Source organism: Piliocolobus tephrosceles, unplaced genomic scaffold (assembly GCF_002776525.5).
Source record: "Piliocolobus tephrosceles isolate RC106 unplaced genomic scaffold, ASM277652v3 unscaffolded_30224, whole genome shotgun sequence".
In the NCBI taxonomy this organism is placed as follows: domain Eukaryota; kingdom Metazoa; phylum Chordata; class Mammalia; order Primates; family Cercopithecidae; genus Piliocolobus; species Piliocolobus tephrosceles.
In genome coordinates this window covers 6,098-17,519 of record NW_022313449.1, presented here as the reverse complement: position 1 = coordinate 17,519, position 11,422 = coordinate 6,098, and the positions used below count along the sequence as shown (strand labels likewise).

The following is an 11,422-nucleotide window of genomic DNA, read 5'->3' as shown; positions in this document are numbered from 1 at the left end:
TTTTGAGACGGAGTCTCGCTCTGTCGCCCAGGCTGGAGTGCAGTGGCTGGATCTCAGCTCACTGCAAGCTCTGCCTCCTGGGTTTACACCATTCTCCTGCCTCAGCCTCCCGAGTAGCTGGGACTACAGGCGTCCGCCACCTCGCCCAGCTAGATTTTTGTATTTTTTAGTAGAGACGAGGTTTCACCGTGTTAGCCAGGATGGTCTTGATCTCCTGACCTCGTGATCCGCCCGTCTCGGCCTCCCAAAGTGCTGGGATTACAGGCTTGAGCCACCGCGCCCGGCCCTACTTATTTATTTTTTATAGAGATGGGGCATGCATTTAAGGCATGCAAAATATTTAGGGAAAAGTCAAGCTGTGAAATTCATATTTGTTTTGATTTACTTATTTATTTTTTATATTGCCCAGGCTGGTCTTAAAATTGTAGGCTCAAGCAATCCTCCTACCTCAACCTCCCAAAATACTGGGATTACAGGTGTGACCTACCATGCCTGGCCAAGCTGTGAAATTTATAATCTAATGATCATTCATCAAAAAATGTGAAAGTGAATTTTATAATTTTCCAAATTATTAGTCAATACCATATCTGAAAGGCCGCTTTAAAGGCTTAAGGAAAATGAGGTTTTTATCTAACAACTTTAATAAATCGATTATAAATTAAAATGCAAAGAATGAAGTGTTCTTTTCCATGCATAAGTCCCCTAACTTGGATGTGGTTCCCCAACTAGGCGGTGACCAAGTGATGCCCTCCCTGAGGGCAGGCGTCGATGGAGTCTGTTTGCTTCTCATGGTTTCTCCTGTTGGGATCATGGTCCCTGGCACATGGCCTCATTGATGTTTGTCGAATGAATGAATGAGGTACTGGGCAGTGGCTGCAGGCCCATGCCACTCCCACCCTGGTCAGCAAGCCCCTTGCATGGCACGCGGAGGCAAGCAGGGAAGCGTGTTTGTGGTGCTAGCACGGAGGAGATCCACGGCCAGGCGGCACCAGAGGCCAAGCCCGAGGGTCTGTCTTCATTGCTGGGCAGGCTAAGGTGTGAGGCAGAGGCCCTCAGGACCCGCAGGGGCACTGCAGTGCTCAGCATTTCCCCAGGGGACAGCGGCCTGGGAAGAGATAGAGCCGGGCTAGGGAGGGGTGGGGCCCTGGTGAGGCCTTGCCCCTCCTCCCCTCCCAGGGACCTGAGCTTCTGGGGTCAGTCACTCAGCAGCCACCTACAGGTGGCAGAATCTGCTATCCTTCCCAATGGCTGGGTGTCCCCCAGTGCGGCTGGAGGGGTGACCATGGGGGGCCTTTGGGCAGGCGGCTCGGCCACTGCACCTGCCTCTCACCTCCGTAGCCATTCCCCAGCTGGCCATTGCTGCCTCTCTTCACCTCAGGGCCCCCTACGGCACAGACGGACAGATCAGGGGCACTCGGGTCACCAGAGAGCTTCCGTCCACCCCAGCTTCAACCCAGGCTGTGGGAGACCCCCCCTCCCCGGAGGACCCAGGGCTCAGCTCTGCCTCAGCTTCTCAGAGGACCGTGGGGAGAGGGACAAAGTGTGGAGAACTGAGTCCCTGATGGCCCAGCTCCATCACTTCCCCTTCTTGGTCCAGTGTCCAGGCTGGCTCTCGGGGTCCCGGGCTCTGCTGGCCTCTCCTCCAGCCCTGTTCCTTCCTGCTCCTTCCTGCCTGTGCCCTCCTGGCATCTTCCCACTCACTGCTTCCCCTCCGCCAAGAGGGCTGTACCTTCCATCTCTGTGGGGCTGTGGGCAGACCTCGGCCCAGGGCCCAGTTCCCTGAAGCCACCTCTAGTGGCTCCAACACACTCATCCAGGCATCCCATTACCTGGCTGGCTCCTGGCCTCCGCATATTCACCTCCAGCCTGATACCCAGGCTTCAAGCCAGACCCCCAGATCTGAAGGGTGGGCCAGCGAGAGTCCCACAGCACCCCGGCCGGCACTGTGGGGAGGAAAGCTGGCATGGGCACCCTTCCCCACAGGAGCTGGGATCCCCTGGCCCCTGTTGGACTTGGCTCTGCTCCCTGAAGGCTCATTGCTTACCATTTCCTTCAGGGGCTGGAGCTCCTGCTTTGGGGTACACCAGAGCTTCTGCCCCATCCCCTGCAAGAGACTCTGGTCATTCCCGCCTAGCCCCTGGGCTGTTGTCTCCCCAATCCCACTGCACTTTGTCCCCTGGGTCTGACTCACCATTCCTAAAACCTTTGGCCCCAGGGAACCCTGGAGGAGGAAAGAGGGTGTCAGAGGCCAGGCTGGGGCTCTAAGCCCAACTCTGCCACCCCCACCCCTGCTCCCCAGACACCTGGCTGTGGGTGGGCCTCGGGGAAGACCCTGGCTCCCAGGACACCATTCCCATTACCAACACCTGCAGGACAGAGATTGGAGAGGAGCTAGGGACAGGCTAGTGGAACAGGGACAGCATCAGGAGGGCCAGGTGACCAGCTCATAGATGGGGGATGTGGACAGACAGACTGACTCAGGCATGAGGGAGATGCCAGCTTCTGCCCAACATGGGGGAGCCCAGGAGGACTCACCAATTTTCTGTAGCTCGAGGCCACCGTTAAAACCTGGGGGAGAGAAAACTGTGACTCAGAGGTGGGGGTCAACGAGAGCCACTGCCCTGGCCTCCCCTCTTCCTGGGGTGGCAGAAGGAAGAGAAGGGGAGGGGAGGGGAAGGGAGGGGAGGAGCTCCAGGAAGGGCCTCCTCACCTGTTTCTGCTCCTGGTCCATAGCCATTTGGAGGCTGGTGCCCTGTGAGGAGAAAGAAGGTCAGTGCGGAGGACCCAGGTCTCCCCTGACTCCTTGGGGGCCAAAGATAGACCTTAGGGACTCTGAAGGGGAAGCAGGGACTTTTTGTGTCCACAGGGAATGGAACCAGAAGAAACAGAGCAGCAAGAGGCTGGGCGCGGTGGCTCACACCTGTAATCCACTTTGGGACGCTGAAGCGGGCTGATCACTTGAAGCCAGGAGTTCGAGACCAGCCTGGCCAATGTGACAAAACCCCGTCTCTACAAAAAATACAAAGATTAGCCAGGTATGGTAGTGCATGCCTGTAATGCCAACTACTTGGGAGGCTTATTTTGCAGTGAGCCAAAATTGCACCACTGCACTCCAGCCTGGGCGACAGAGCGAGACTGTCTCCAAAAAAAAAAAAAAAAGCAAGAGGGTAGACTTGGGGAGGGACTTCCTGGCCTTATGGTGCTTGAATAGCTGAGGCAGTGTAGGGAACAAGGGTGATGGAGGAGTGACCCTGATCTGGGGTGGGGACAGAGGATAGACCTAGCTGAGAGTTTGTCCCTCTGGGATGTGGGGCCTGGGGACAGACAGACTCACACCTGCTTTCTGAGGTTGCAGTCCCCACTGGATGGCTGGCATCGGTGCTAGGAGGAAAGTCAGGGGCAGGAGTGAGCCCAGCCCAGGGCTTGAGAGGCTGCGGATGCCATGGGGCAGAGATGGAAAGGGCTCCCATACTGGGGGATACATGGGGTCCCAGGGAAAGAGTTTGGGCTTCTCGTCAGCAGATCACTGTGTGACAAGTCACTGCCCTCTCTGAGCCTTGGCGTCTGAGGACAGAGTGGGACATGGCGGCCAGGTGCCTCCCAGTGCCCCTCAGGCGCCCCCACTCCACACTGACCTGGGAACTTGCCATTCTGCACTGCAGGAGGGGGCTGGGATTTCAGGCCCCAGCCACCCTCTTCGTCCGAAGGGACCCCTGGAGTGGGAAGCCTGGGAAGGAGCTTCAGAGCGACCCTCGCATTGCAGGAACCTAAGATGGGAAGGAAGGGAGGGATGGAGCTACGCTCCAGGCCAGTCCTCACTGACGCCACCCAGGAGGCCTTGGCCTGGCGAAGCTATCGGCCTGTAGTGGCTTCTAGGGCAGACCCAGCACCTAAGAGGGACATTAGCCAGGCTGGAAAAAGCCCAGCTCCCTCGGGCCACACCCTGCTGGGGGGACCTGGGGATCCAGGCAGGGGATAGAGGGACATAGGGACCTGTCAGGGATGGGGCTCCTGGTAGTGGTCCGCCAGCCCCTCCATCTTTCAGCAGCCTCCCTCTCCGTTCCTCCTGAGCCCCCAACCCTGGTCCCAGTGGCCTCACCTGGCTGGGGCCCATTTTCATGGCCATATCCTGGAGAGGGAAAGCAGAGGTGAGTGTGGCAACACTGGGGGCAGGGGCTAGAAGGGCTGAGAGGCAGAAGGAGGTGTGGGGCAGAGCCAGGGGTCCCCCACTTGCCTGGCTTCTGAGGCTTCAAAGTCCCTCGCAGGCCTGGGGAGAGACAGAAAGAGGCCAGTTCAGAGACCAGTCCACCCCAGGGGTGTAGTGAACCCCTTTCTCCCCTGCTGGTCCCCCTAGCCGCGCCTTTTCACCTGGCAGGACCCCCAGCCGGGTCCCTGGTGTGTATCCTGGGAGGGAGAGCAGGGCATGAGGGCGGGTTTGGAGTGAGGGACCTGGGAGGAGGCAGGAAGAGGGGCAGAGAGGAACTCAGCTTTGGAGGGTTCTGGCTCCCTCCCAGTCCAGAGACCCATGGAGAATGATGGACAGGCCGACCCCTCCCCTCCCCTTCCCCCGCTGAGACCCCCCTCTGCCCCTTGGAGCCCGTCCTCCTTCCCCTCTCCTCCAGTTCCCACCCACCTCCCTCACCTGGCTGGGTGTCTTCCCACAGGAAGGCTCCAGCTCCAGCCCATTCTTGCACCCTGGGGAGACAGGGTGCGGCTTGGGAGGGGAAAAGGGTGGAAGGGTAGGCAGTTTCTGCAGGCAGGGAGAGTGAGGAGGAGTGGGGAGGGCTTACCTGGCTTCTGAAGTTTCATGCCCTCTCCAACGCCTGGACGGATGCGAGCAGGTGAGAGACCAATGGCCCACCCCTTGCTGAGGGGCCTTTTCCAGACCCAGCATCTGCCCCCCTACCCGGTGCCCACGCCAACCTACCCTACCTGGTTCATGGCCAGTGGGAACTGCAGGGCCTGTGGGGGCGGTACGGGGAGAGGCTAGGGTACAGAAGGGGGCTGGAGCCTGGCCCCCCTTTCCTCTCAGTTTAGGAACTGGAGCTCTCGCGGCACCTCCCTCCACCTTGTGCCACCTCCTCTCCAGACTCCACCCCCTCTAAGGCTGCAGGAGTCCCTGAGAGAACCCTCAGAACAGTGTCAGTGGAGACCCAGGCCCCTACCTCTCTCCTCCTTTCTGCACTCCCAGCAACCCCAGCCCCGCAGTGCCTGCTCTGTAGCCATTCTGGGCTGAGGGGCCTGTGGGGAGGGAGGGGTGAGCAGGCAGTTTGGGATTCTAGCTAAGGAGAGGGCGAAGGGCCTTTGGATCCCCCTTCAGAGCCAAGTCAGAAACCAGGGATCCTGGAGCCGCCTCTCCTCCCTCATTTTGGTGCCCACCTGCCTTGGAGGTCTGGGAGCGAGACAGGAACAGCAGTCCGACACCCCCTCACTGGCTGGGCTCCCAGCCCCCTCTTGAATCCCGGTGGAACTGAGGTGGGGTATGAATGAGGGAGGGAGCTCAGGGTTTGGGGGATGCAGAGGGACAGGCTGGGCAGGGCTCACCTGGCTTCTGGGCCTTCACAACCCCCGAATAGCCCGGTGGAGAGACGGAGCAGTGAGGGACCCAAGGCCTCCGCTCCGGACCTCCTGGAACCCCAGACCCGCCCCTACCTGGTCCATAGCCATTTGAAGCTCCCAGGCCTGTGGGGCAAAAAAGGGAGAATGGTAAGGCTGGGCCAGGGAGGCAGGGCCCAGGAAGGGGGCTCTTAGTCTCTCCTCCACCTACTCTCCCCTCGGTCCTCGGTGCTCCTACAGACCTCCCCTCACTCATGAGGCTGGGGTCACCCCTCCCCTGGGAGTCCCATGCAGAATCAACTAGAGTACCAGGATCTAGGGGAGGTGGGGCCACAGACGCAGGCAGTCCCCTCACCTGGCATCTGAGGCTTCATCCCTGCTCCTAGGCCTGGGAGAGACAGAGACGCTGACATCAACTCCAGCCAGTGCTGCTGATCCTCAGACCCTAGCCCTCTGTCCCTGTGGCCCCAGCTTCTCTCTGCCTGCCCACCTCCTGACCCCTTGCGAGCCAGGCCCAGCTACCCTCACCTGACTGGACTCCCGGTCCATTTCTGTGGCCATATCCTGGGGGGAGGGATGGGGTGGGTGTGAGACAGCGGCATTCGGAGGGGGCGTCAGGAGGAGGCAGCTCAGTCAGCTGTGGGCAGCTCTAGAGACAGGGCGGGGGGCCAGGGCCCTCCCCATCCTGGCTTCTTTTTTTTTTTTTTTTTTTTTGAGACGGAGTCTCGCTCTGTCGCCCAGGCTGGAGTGCAGTGGCCGGATCTCAGCTCACTGCAAGCTCCGCCTCCCGGGTTTACGCCATTCTCCGGCCTCAGCCTCCCGAGTAGCTGGGACTACAGGCGCCTGCCACCTCGCCCGGCTAGTTTTTTGTATTTTTTAGTAGAGACGGGGTTTCACCAGGTTAGCCAGGATGGTCTCGATCTCCTGACCTCGTGATCCGCCCGTCTCGGCCTCCCAAAGTGCTGGGATTACAGGCTTGAGCCACCGCGCCCAGCCCCAACATGGCTTCTGAGGCTTCACTCCGGAGGCAGAGCCACACTGGGCCAGACAGTGGCACTTAATTCCTCAGGATTCAGACCCACCCTCTGCCCTCCTGGCCCCCTGGCCCGCTCTCTGTATTCCCCCTTCCCTCTAAGAAGCCTGGGCTCAGCCCGGCTCGGTGGCTCACACCTGTCATCCCAGCACTTGGGAGGCCAAGGCGGGTGGATCATCTGAGGTCAGGAGTTCGAGACCAGCCTGACCAAAATGGTGAAACCCTGTCTCTACTAAAAATACAAAAATTAGCCAGGTGTGGTGGTAGATGTCTGTAATCCCAGCTACTCGGGAGGCTGAGGCAGGAGAATTGTTTGAACCCAGGCCTGGGCGACAGAGCGAGAGTCCGTCTCAAAAAATAAGTAAATAAATAAAAAGCCTGAGCTCCTACTCCAGGGGTCCTCACCTAGCTGGGTTCCAGCCTCAGGGAAGGCCCCTGCTCCCAGCCTCTTCCCATATCCTGGAGAGGGAGAGGGAGCATGAGCGGGATGCTTATGGCTTCAGGGGTGCGTGCATGGAGAGGCAGACCAGGGTGGGGCTCACCTGGCTTCAGAGGCTTCACACTCCCTCCAAGGCCTGGAGGAGATGTGGGGGGGTTGGTGAGTGACTCAGGGGCCCCACCCACGTTCTCCCCCAGCCCCTCCCCACCCCTGCTCCTACCTGCTCCAAATCCAAATCCATTCTGGGCTGTCAAGACTATGGGGAGAGGAGGGTGGGGTGATGATTTGGGGTTGGTTGAGGTGGAGGTGAGGGAATCCTGGAGGCTTCCTCCCAGCAGCCCTTCAGGTATTCACCAGCTCAGCCCTCCATGAGACTGGGAAGGGAGGCAGGGAGAGGACGCCCCAGGGGTAGACCCCCAGACCCCACCTCTTTCATCTGGCTGAGCGCCCAACCCATTCCCATTCCCTAATTCTGGGGGACAGATGGAGGTGGGGATGAGAGTGGGAAGGGGGCTCTGAACATTGGGGAGACAGAAGCCCAGGGAGAGTCAGGCTCACCTCGCTCCTGTGCCTTCATGCCCCCTCTAAAGCCTTCGGGAAAATGGGGAGCAGATGAGGTACCCAGGAGCCCCCAACTCAGATCCACCTCAGATCCTCACCATCCGGACCCCAGCTCCTCCCATCCCCTCAGGAGCTGCTCCAGGGCCATTCTGAGGTGGGGGGCTTGTTGGGGAGGGAGGGCTGAGCTAAGCTGGAGACACAGTGCCTATGGTTCCCCTTCAGGGCCAAGCCAGAAGCCAGGGTTGGAGACGCCCCGTCACCCCTCCCCATCATTCACCAATCCCGCCCGTGGGAGGAAGAGGCCACCCACATGCAGACCCCAGAACCCCGGACTCTACCCCTTTCACCTGGCTGGGCTCCCAGCCCAATCCTGTACTGGAATCCTGGGGAAATAGATCAAGGCGGGATATGAATAAGGGGAGGGAGCTCAGGGTTTGGGGAGGCAGAGGGACAGGCCGGGGCAGGGCTCACCTGGCTTCTGGGATTTCATGGCTCCCCCATAGCCTGGTGGAGAGACAGGGAGCAGGTAAGGAACCTGGGGCCCTAGCTCTGGGCCTCCCCAAACCCTAGCCCCGCCCCTACCTGGTTCATAGCCGTTTTGAGCAGTGGGGCCTGTGGAGGAGAGAAAGGGTTAAGGCCCTTCGGAGCCCTGGATGCCATCTCCAGCCACCTCGGGCAGGGGTGTCCCCACCTCCAACTTCAACCAGCCAGAAAGGTGGGTTCCTTTCCTCAGCAGCCTCCAACTGTCAGGCTCCAGCTCCTGCCACATCTTGAGTCTGACCTCTTTTTTTTTTTTTTTTTCTTGAGATGGAGTCTCGCTCTTGTTGCCCAGGCTGGAGGGCAATGGTGTGATCCTGGCTCACTGCTGCAACCTCCACCTCCCGGGTTCAAGTGATTCTCCTGTCTCAGCCTCCTGAGTAGCTGGGATTACAGGCACCCGCCACCACGCCCGGCCAATTTTTAGTATTTTTAGTAGAGACAGAGTTTCACCATGTTGGCCAGGCTGGTCTTGAACTCCTGACCTCAAGTGATCCACCCACCTCGGCCTCCCAAAGTGCTGGGATTACAGGCGTGAGCCGCCGTGCCCGGCCAGGTCTGAGATCTTGCTGGAGCTGGTACCTTCTTTGTTCAAAACTCTGTTTTTGGTCCAATTTCTCAGTGGCTTTGGCCACTCTCTCCTCTCCTCCCTGGCCTCCACTGCCTCCTGCCCAGAATGCCCAGGGCCCAGCTCTGGGGCAGCCTCAGCCCATACTGTACGCCCCAGCGTGGCCCTAGTTGGGGAGGGCCTGTCCCCAGCACCTGCTTGGCTCAGAACAGGCATGGTTCACAGATTGTTTGTTTGTTTGTTTGTTTGTTTTTTAAACAGGGTCTCCCTTTGTCACCCATGCTGGAGTACAGTGGCAAAATCTCTGCTCACTACTACCTCGACCTCCTGGGCTCAAGGGATCCTCCCCTCTCAGCCTCCAGAGGAGCTGGGACCACAGGCACGTGCCACCACAACTGGCTAGGTTTTGTATTTTTTTTTTTTTTTTTTTTTTTAGATGGATTGCTTGAGCCCAAGAGTTCAAGACCAGCTTGGGAATGTTGCCCAGGCTGGTCTTGAACTCTTGGGCTCAAGTGATCCACCTAACTCCGCCTCCTGAACTGTTGGGATTACACGTGTTAGCCACTGCTCCAGGCCTGGATTGGTTTGCTGAATGAGGTTTGTTGTGTGAGACCAAATTGGGAGACTAGAGGTTGGGGCTCACCTGCTCTCTGAGGCTTTAGTTCCCCTGTCAGGCCTGGGAAGAGAAGGGGAAGGACTTTCTGTTAGTCTACCCAGCCTTTCCTCTCTGCTCAGGACCAGGGACAGGCCCCCATATCAGTAACCCCCAACTCCTAAGACCTCCATGCTCCCAGAACTCCAGGGCCTCACTTGCCTAGGTTCCAGCTCCCAGGAAGGCCCCGGCTCCCTGCCCATTCCCATTCCCAAATCCCAGGGGAAAGAGCCAAAGAGAATGGGGAGATCCGGGACTCTAGGGAAGCAGTGGCAGATGCATAGGAAATGGGTAGCGAGACAGGGACAGGGTGGGGCTCACCTGGCTTCTGGGGTTTTCCACCCCCTCCAAAGCCTGGGGGAAAGAAGAGAGGGTGAGGGATCCTTTCCTCTGGACCTGTGCCCAGAATCTCAGCCCCAGGTTCCCCGCTTCCGTCCCCACCCTCTTTACCTGGTCCAAAGCCATTTTGAGTGGCAGGACCTATTTGAGGGGCAGACACAGGAGTGTGGATGGTGGTGCAGTGGGAATGAGCTAGGGCCTGGAGCCCTGCCCTCCCTGTTTCTGTCTCGCAGGACCCCTGCCCTCTCCCTTCCCGTCTCGTCTCGTGTGACCCCTGCCCTCTCCCTTTCTGTCTCGTGTGACCCCTGCCCTCTCCCTTCTGTCTCCCTCCCAGGCCTGACCGCACTTGAAGCTGGATTTGGCTCTTGACCTGGGAGTCCAGACCATGGCCACGCTTGACCAGCTCAGGTGTCCTCCATGCCCAGCCGAGGCCTGACTTGGGGCGGGGGCTCAGGGGAGACTGGGTGAATGAATGAACCCCAAGAGCCCATCCGTTGGTCCCCAGAGTGTGGCCCCGGGCCCCGGGCCCCGACCTCTCCCTCCTAGCCACCCCAGCCTCTTCGGCCCTGACCTGGCTGGGTTGCCGGTCTGTTTCCATTGCTGTATCCTGGGAGGAAAAGCAGTGTGTGAGGGGTGGATCTGGGGAGGGCTTGAGGGTGGGACAAGGCCGTAGATGCAGGGGAAACAGTCAAGATAGGGGAGGGAAGAGCAGGGGCTCACGGACCCCACCCATCCCCTGTCCTCCCCCAGAAATAAACTTTGTGCCCTCTGGACCTCTGACATCCCCTGGCTCTTCCCTGTGCCTCCTAGAATCCCAGTGTGGTCCAGGTGCCCTCACTTGGCTGGGCTCCAGCTCCTGGGAAGGCCCCAGCTCCCATCCCGTTCCCATCACCAGATCCCGGGCTGGATGTGTGTATGCAGGGAGTGGAGGACAGGGACACAGGAAAGGGGAGGCACACCTGGCTTCGGAGGTTTCACCCCCCGCCCCATATCAGGAATAGAGAGAGAGACCAGGTAAAGGAGCCTGCAGCTCCCTGGAGCCCCCAGACCCAAGCCCAGGCCCTCAGCTCCACCCTACTCTCCCTGACCTGGTTTTGGGCCTGTGGGGTGAGGGAGGCAGAGGCTGGAGCTAGGCCATGTGGAGTGCGGGTCCGAACACCACCCCAGGGCCGCTGTGCCCCATGCCCTGACAGTTCTCTAAGGGCGCATGCCCAGGGAGCAACTCAGAGACCTCCACAGGAGTCCCCACCCCAGGAACGGCATTGGCAGACCAGAGAGGGACCAGCGCCTGGGGAGGATAACACAGAGGGACAGAGAGGGACGAGACACGGTGAGCATGGCAGGGAGGCGGCATGCGGGTGGGGTCCCTCCATCAGCCTCTGAGGTTCCCTCTCCCCCATGCATGGGGAAAGCTAGAAAGAGGCTGACATTGACCCCAAGAGCTCCTCCCCTAAGAATGAGAGTTGGGACCCTGAACCCTCCTGCCCGCCCCTCCCTGCGGCCCCTGCCCAGCCACCCTCACCTGGTGGGGTTCCTGCCCCTGGAAGAATGCCAGTGCCCAAACTACTTCTGCTCCCCAATCCTGGGGAGACAGAGGCGAGGGCCATGAGCGGTGGGGTGGGCAGGCTTGGGGGACGCAGAGGCGCCTGGATATAAGTGGGCAGGGCGGGGCAGGGCTCTGCCTCACCTGGCTTTGGAGGTTTCACGCCCACTCCCGGGCCTGGGAAGGGACAGAGT

General features: G+C 59.7%; 1 protein-coding gene across 2 annotated transcripts; it reads right to left on the bottom strand.

Annotated features, from left to right (window-relative positions):
* Positions 1-1,843: 1,843 nt before the first annotated feature.
* LOC111551652 lies at positions 1,844-3,660 on the bottom strand. Of its 2 annotated transcripts, XM_023225690.1 has the most exons (6): positions 3,636-3,654; positions 2,711-2,752; positions 2,536-2,568; positions 2,304-2,366; positions 2,045-2,221; positions 1,844-1,943 (listed from the first exon to the last, which is right to left on the bottom strand). In XM_023225690.1, the coding sequence occupies exons 1-6, from the start codon at positions 3,648-3,650 to the stop codon at positions 1,881-1,883; spliced, it is 393 nt and encodes a 130-aa protein (XP_023081458.1). In that variant the 5' UTR covers positions 3,651-3,654; the 3' UTR covers positions 1,844-1,880. The 2 variants fall into 2 exon arrangements, 1 of the variants encoding a protein (XP_023081458.1); XR_002734423.1 differs by lacking the exons at positions 2,045-2,221; positions 2,304-2,366 and having other exon boundaries at positions 3,636-3,660.
* Positions 3,661-11,422: the final 7,762 nt, after the last annotated feature.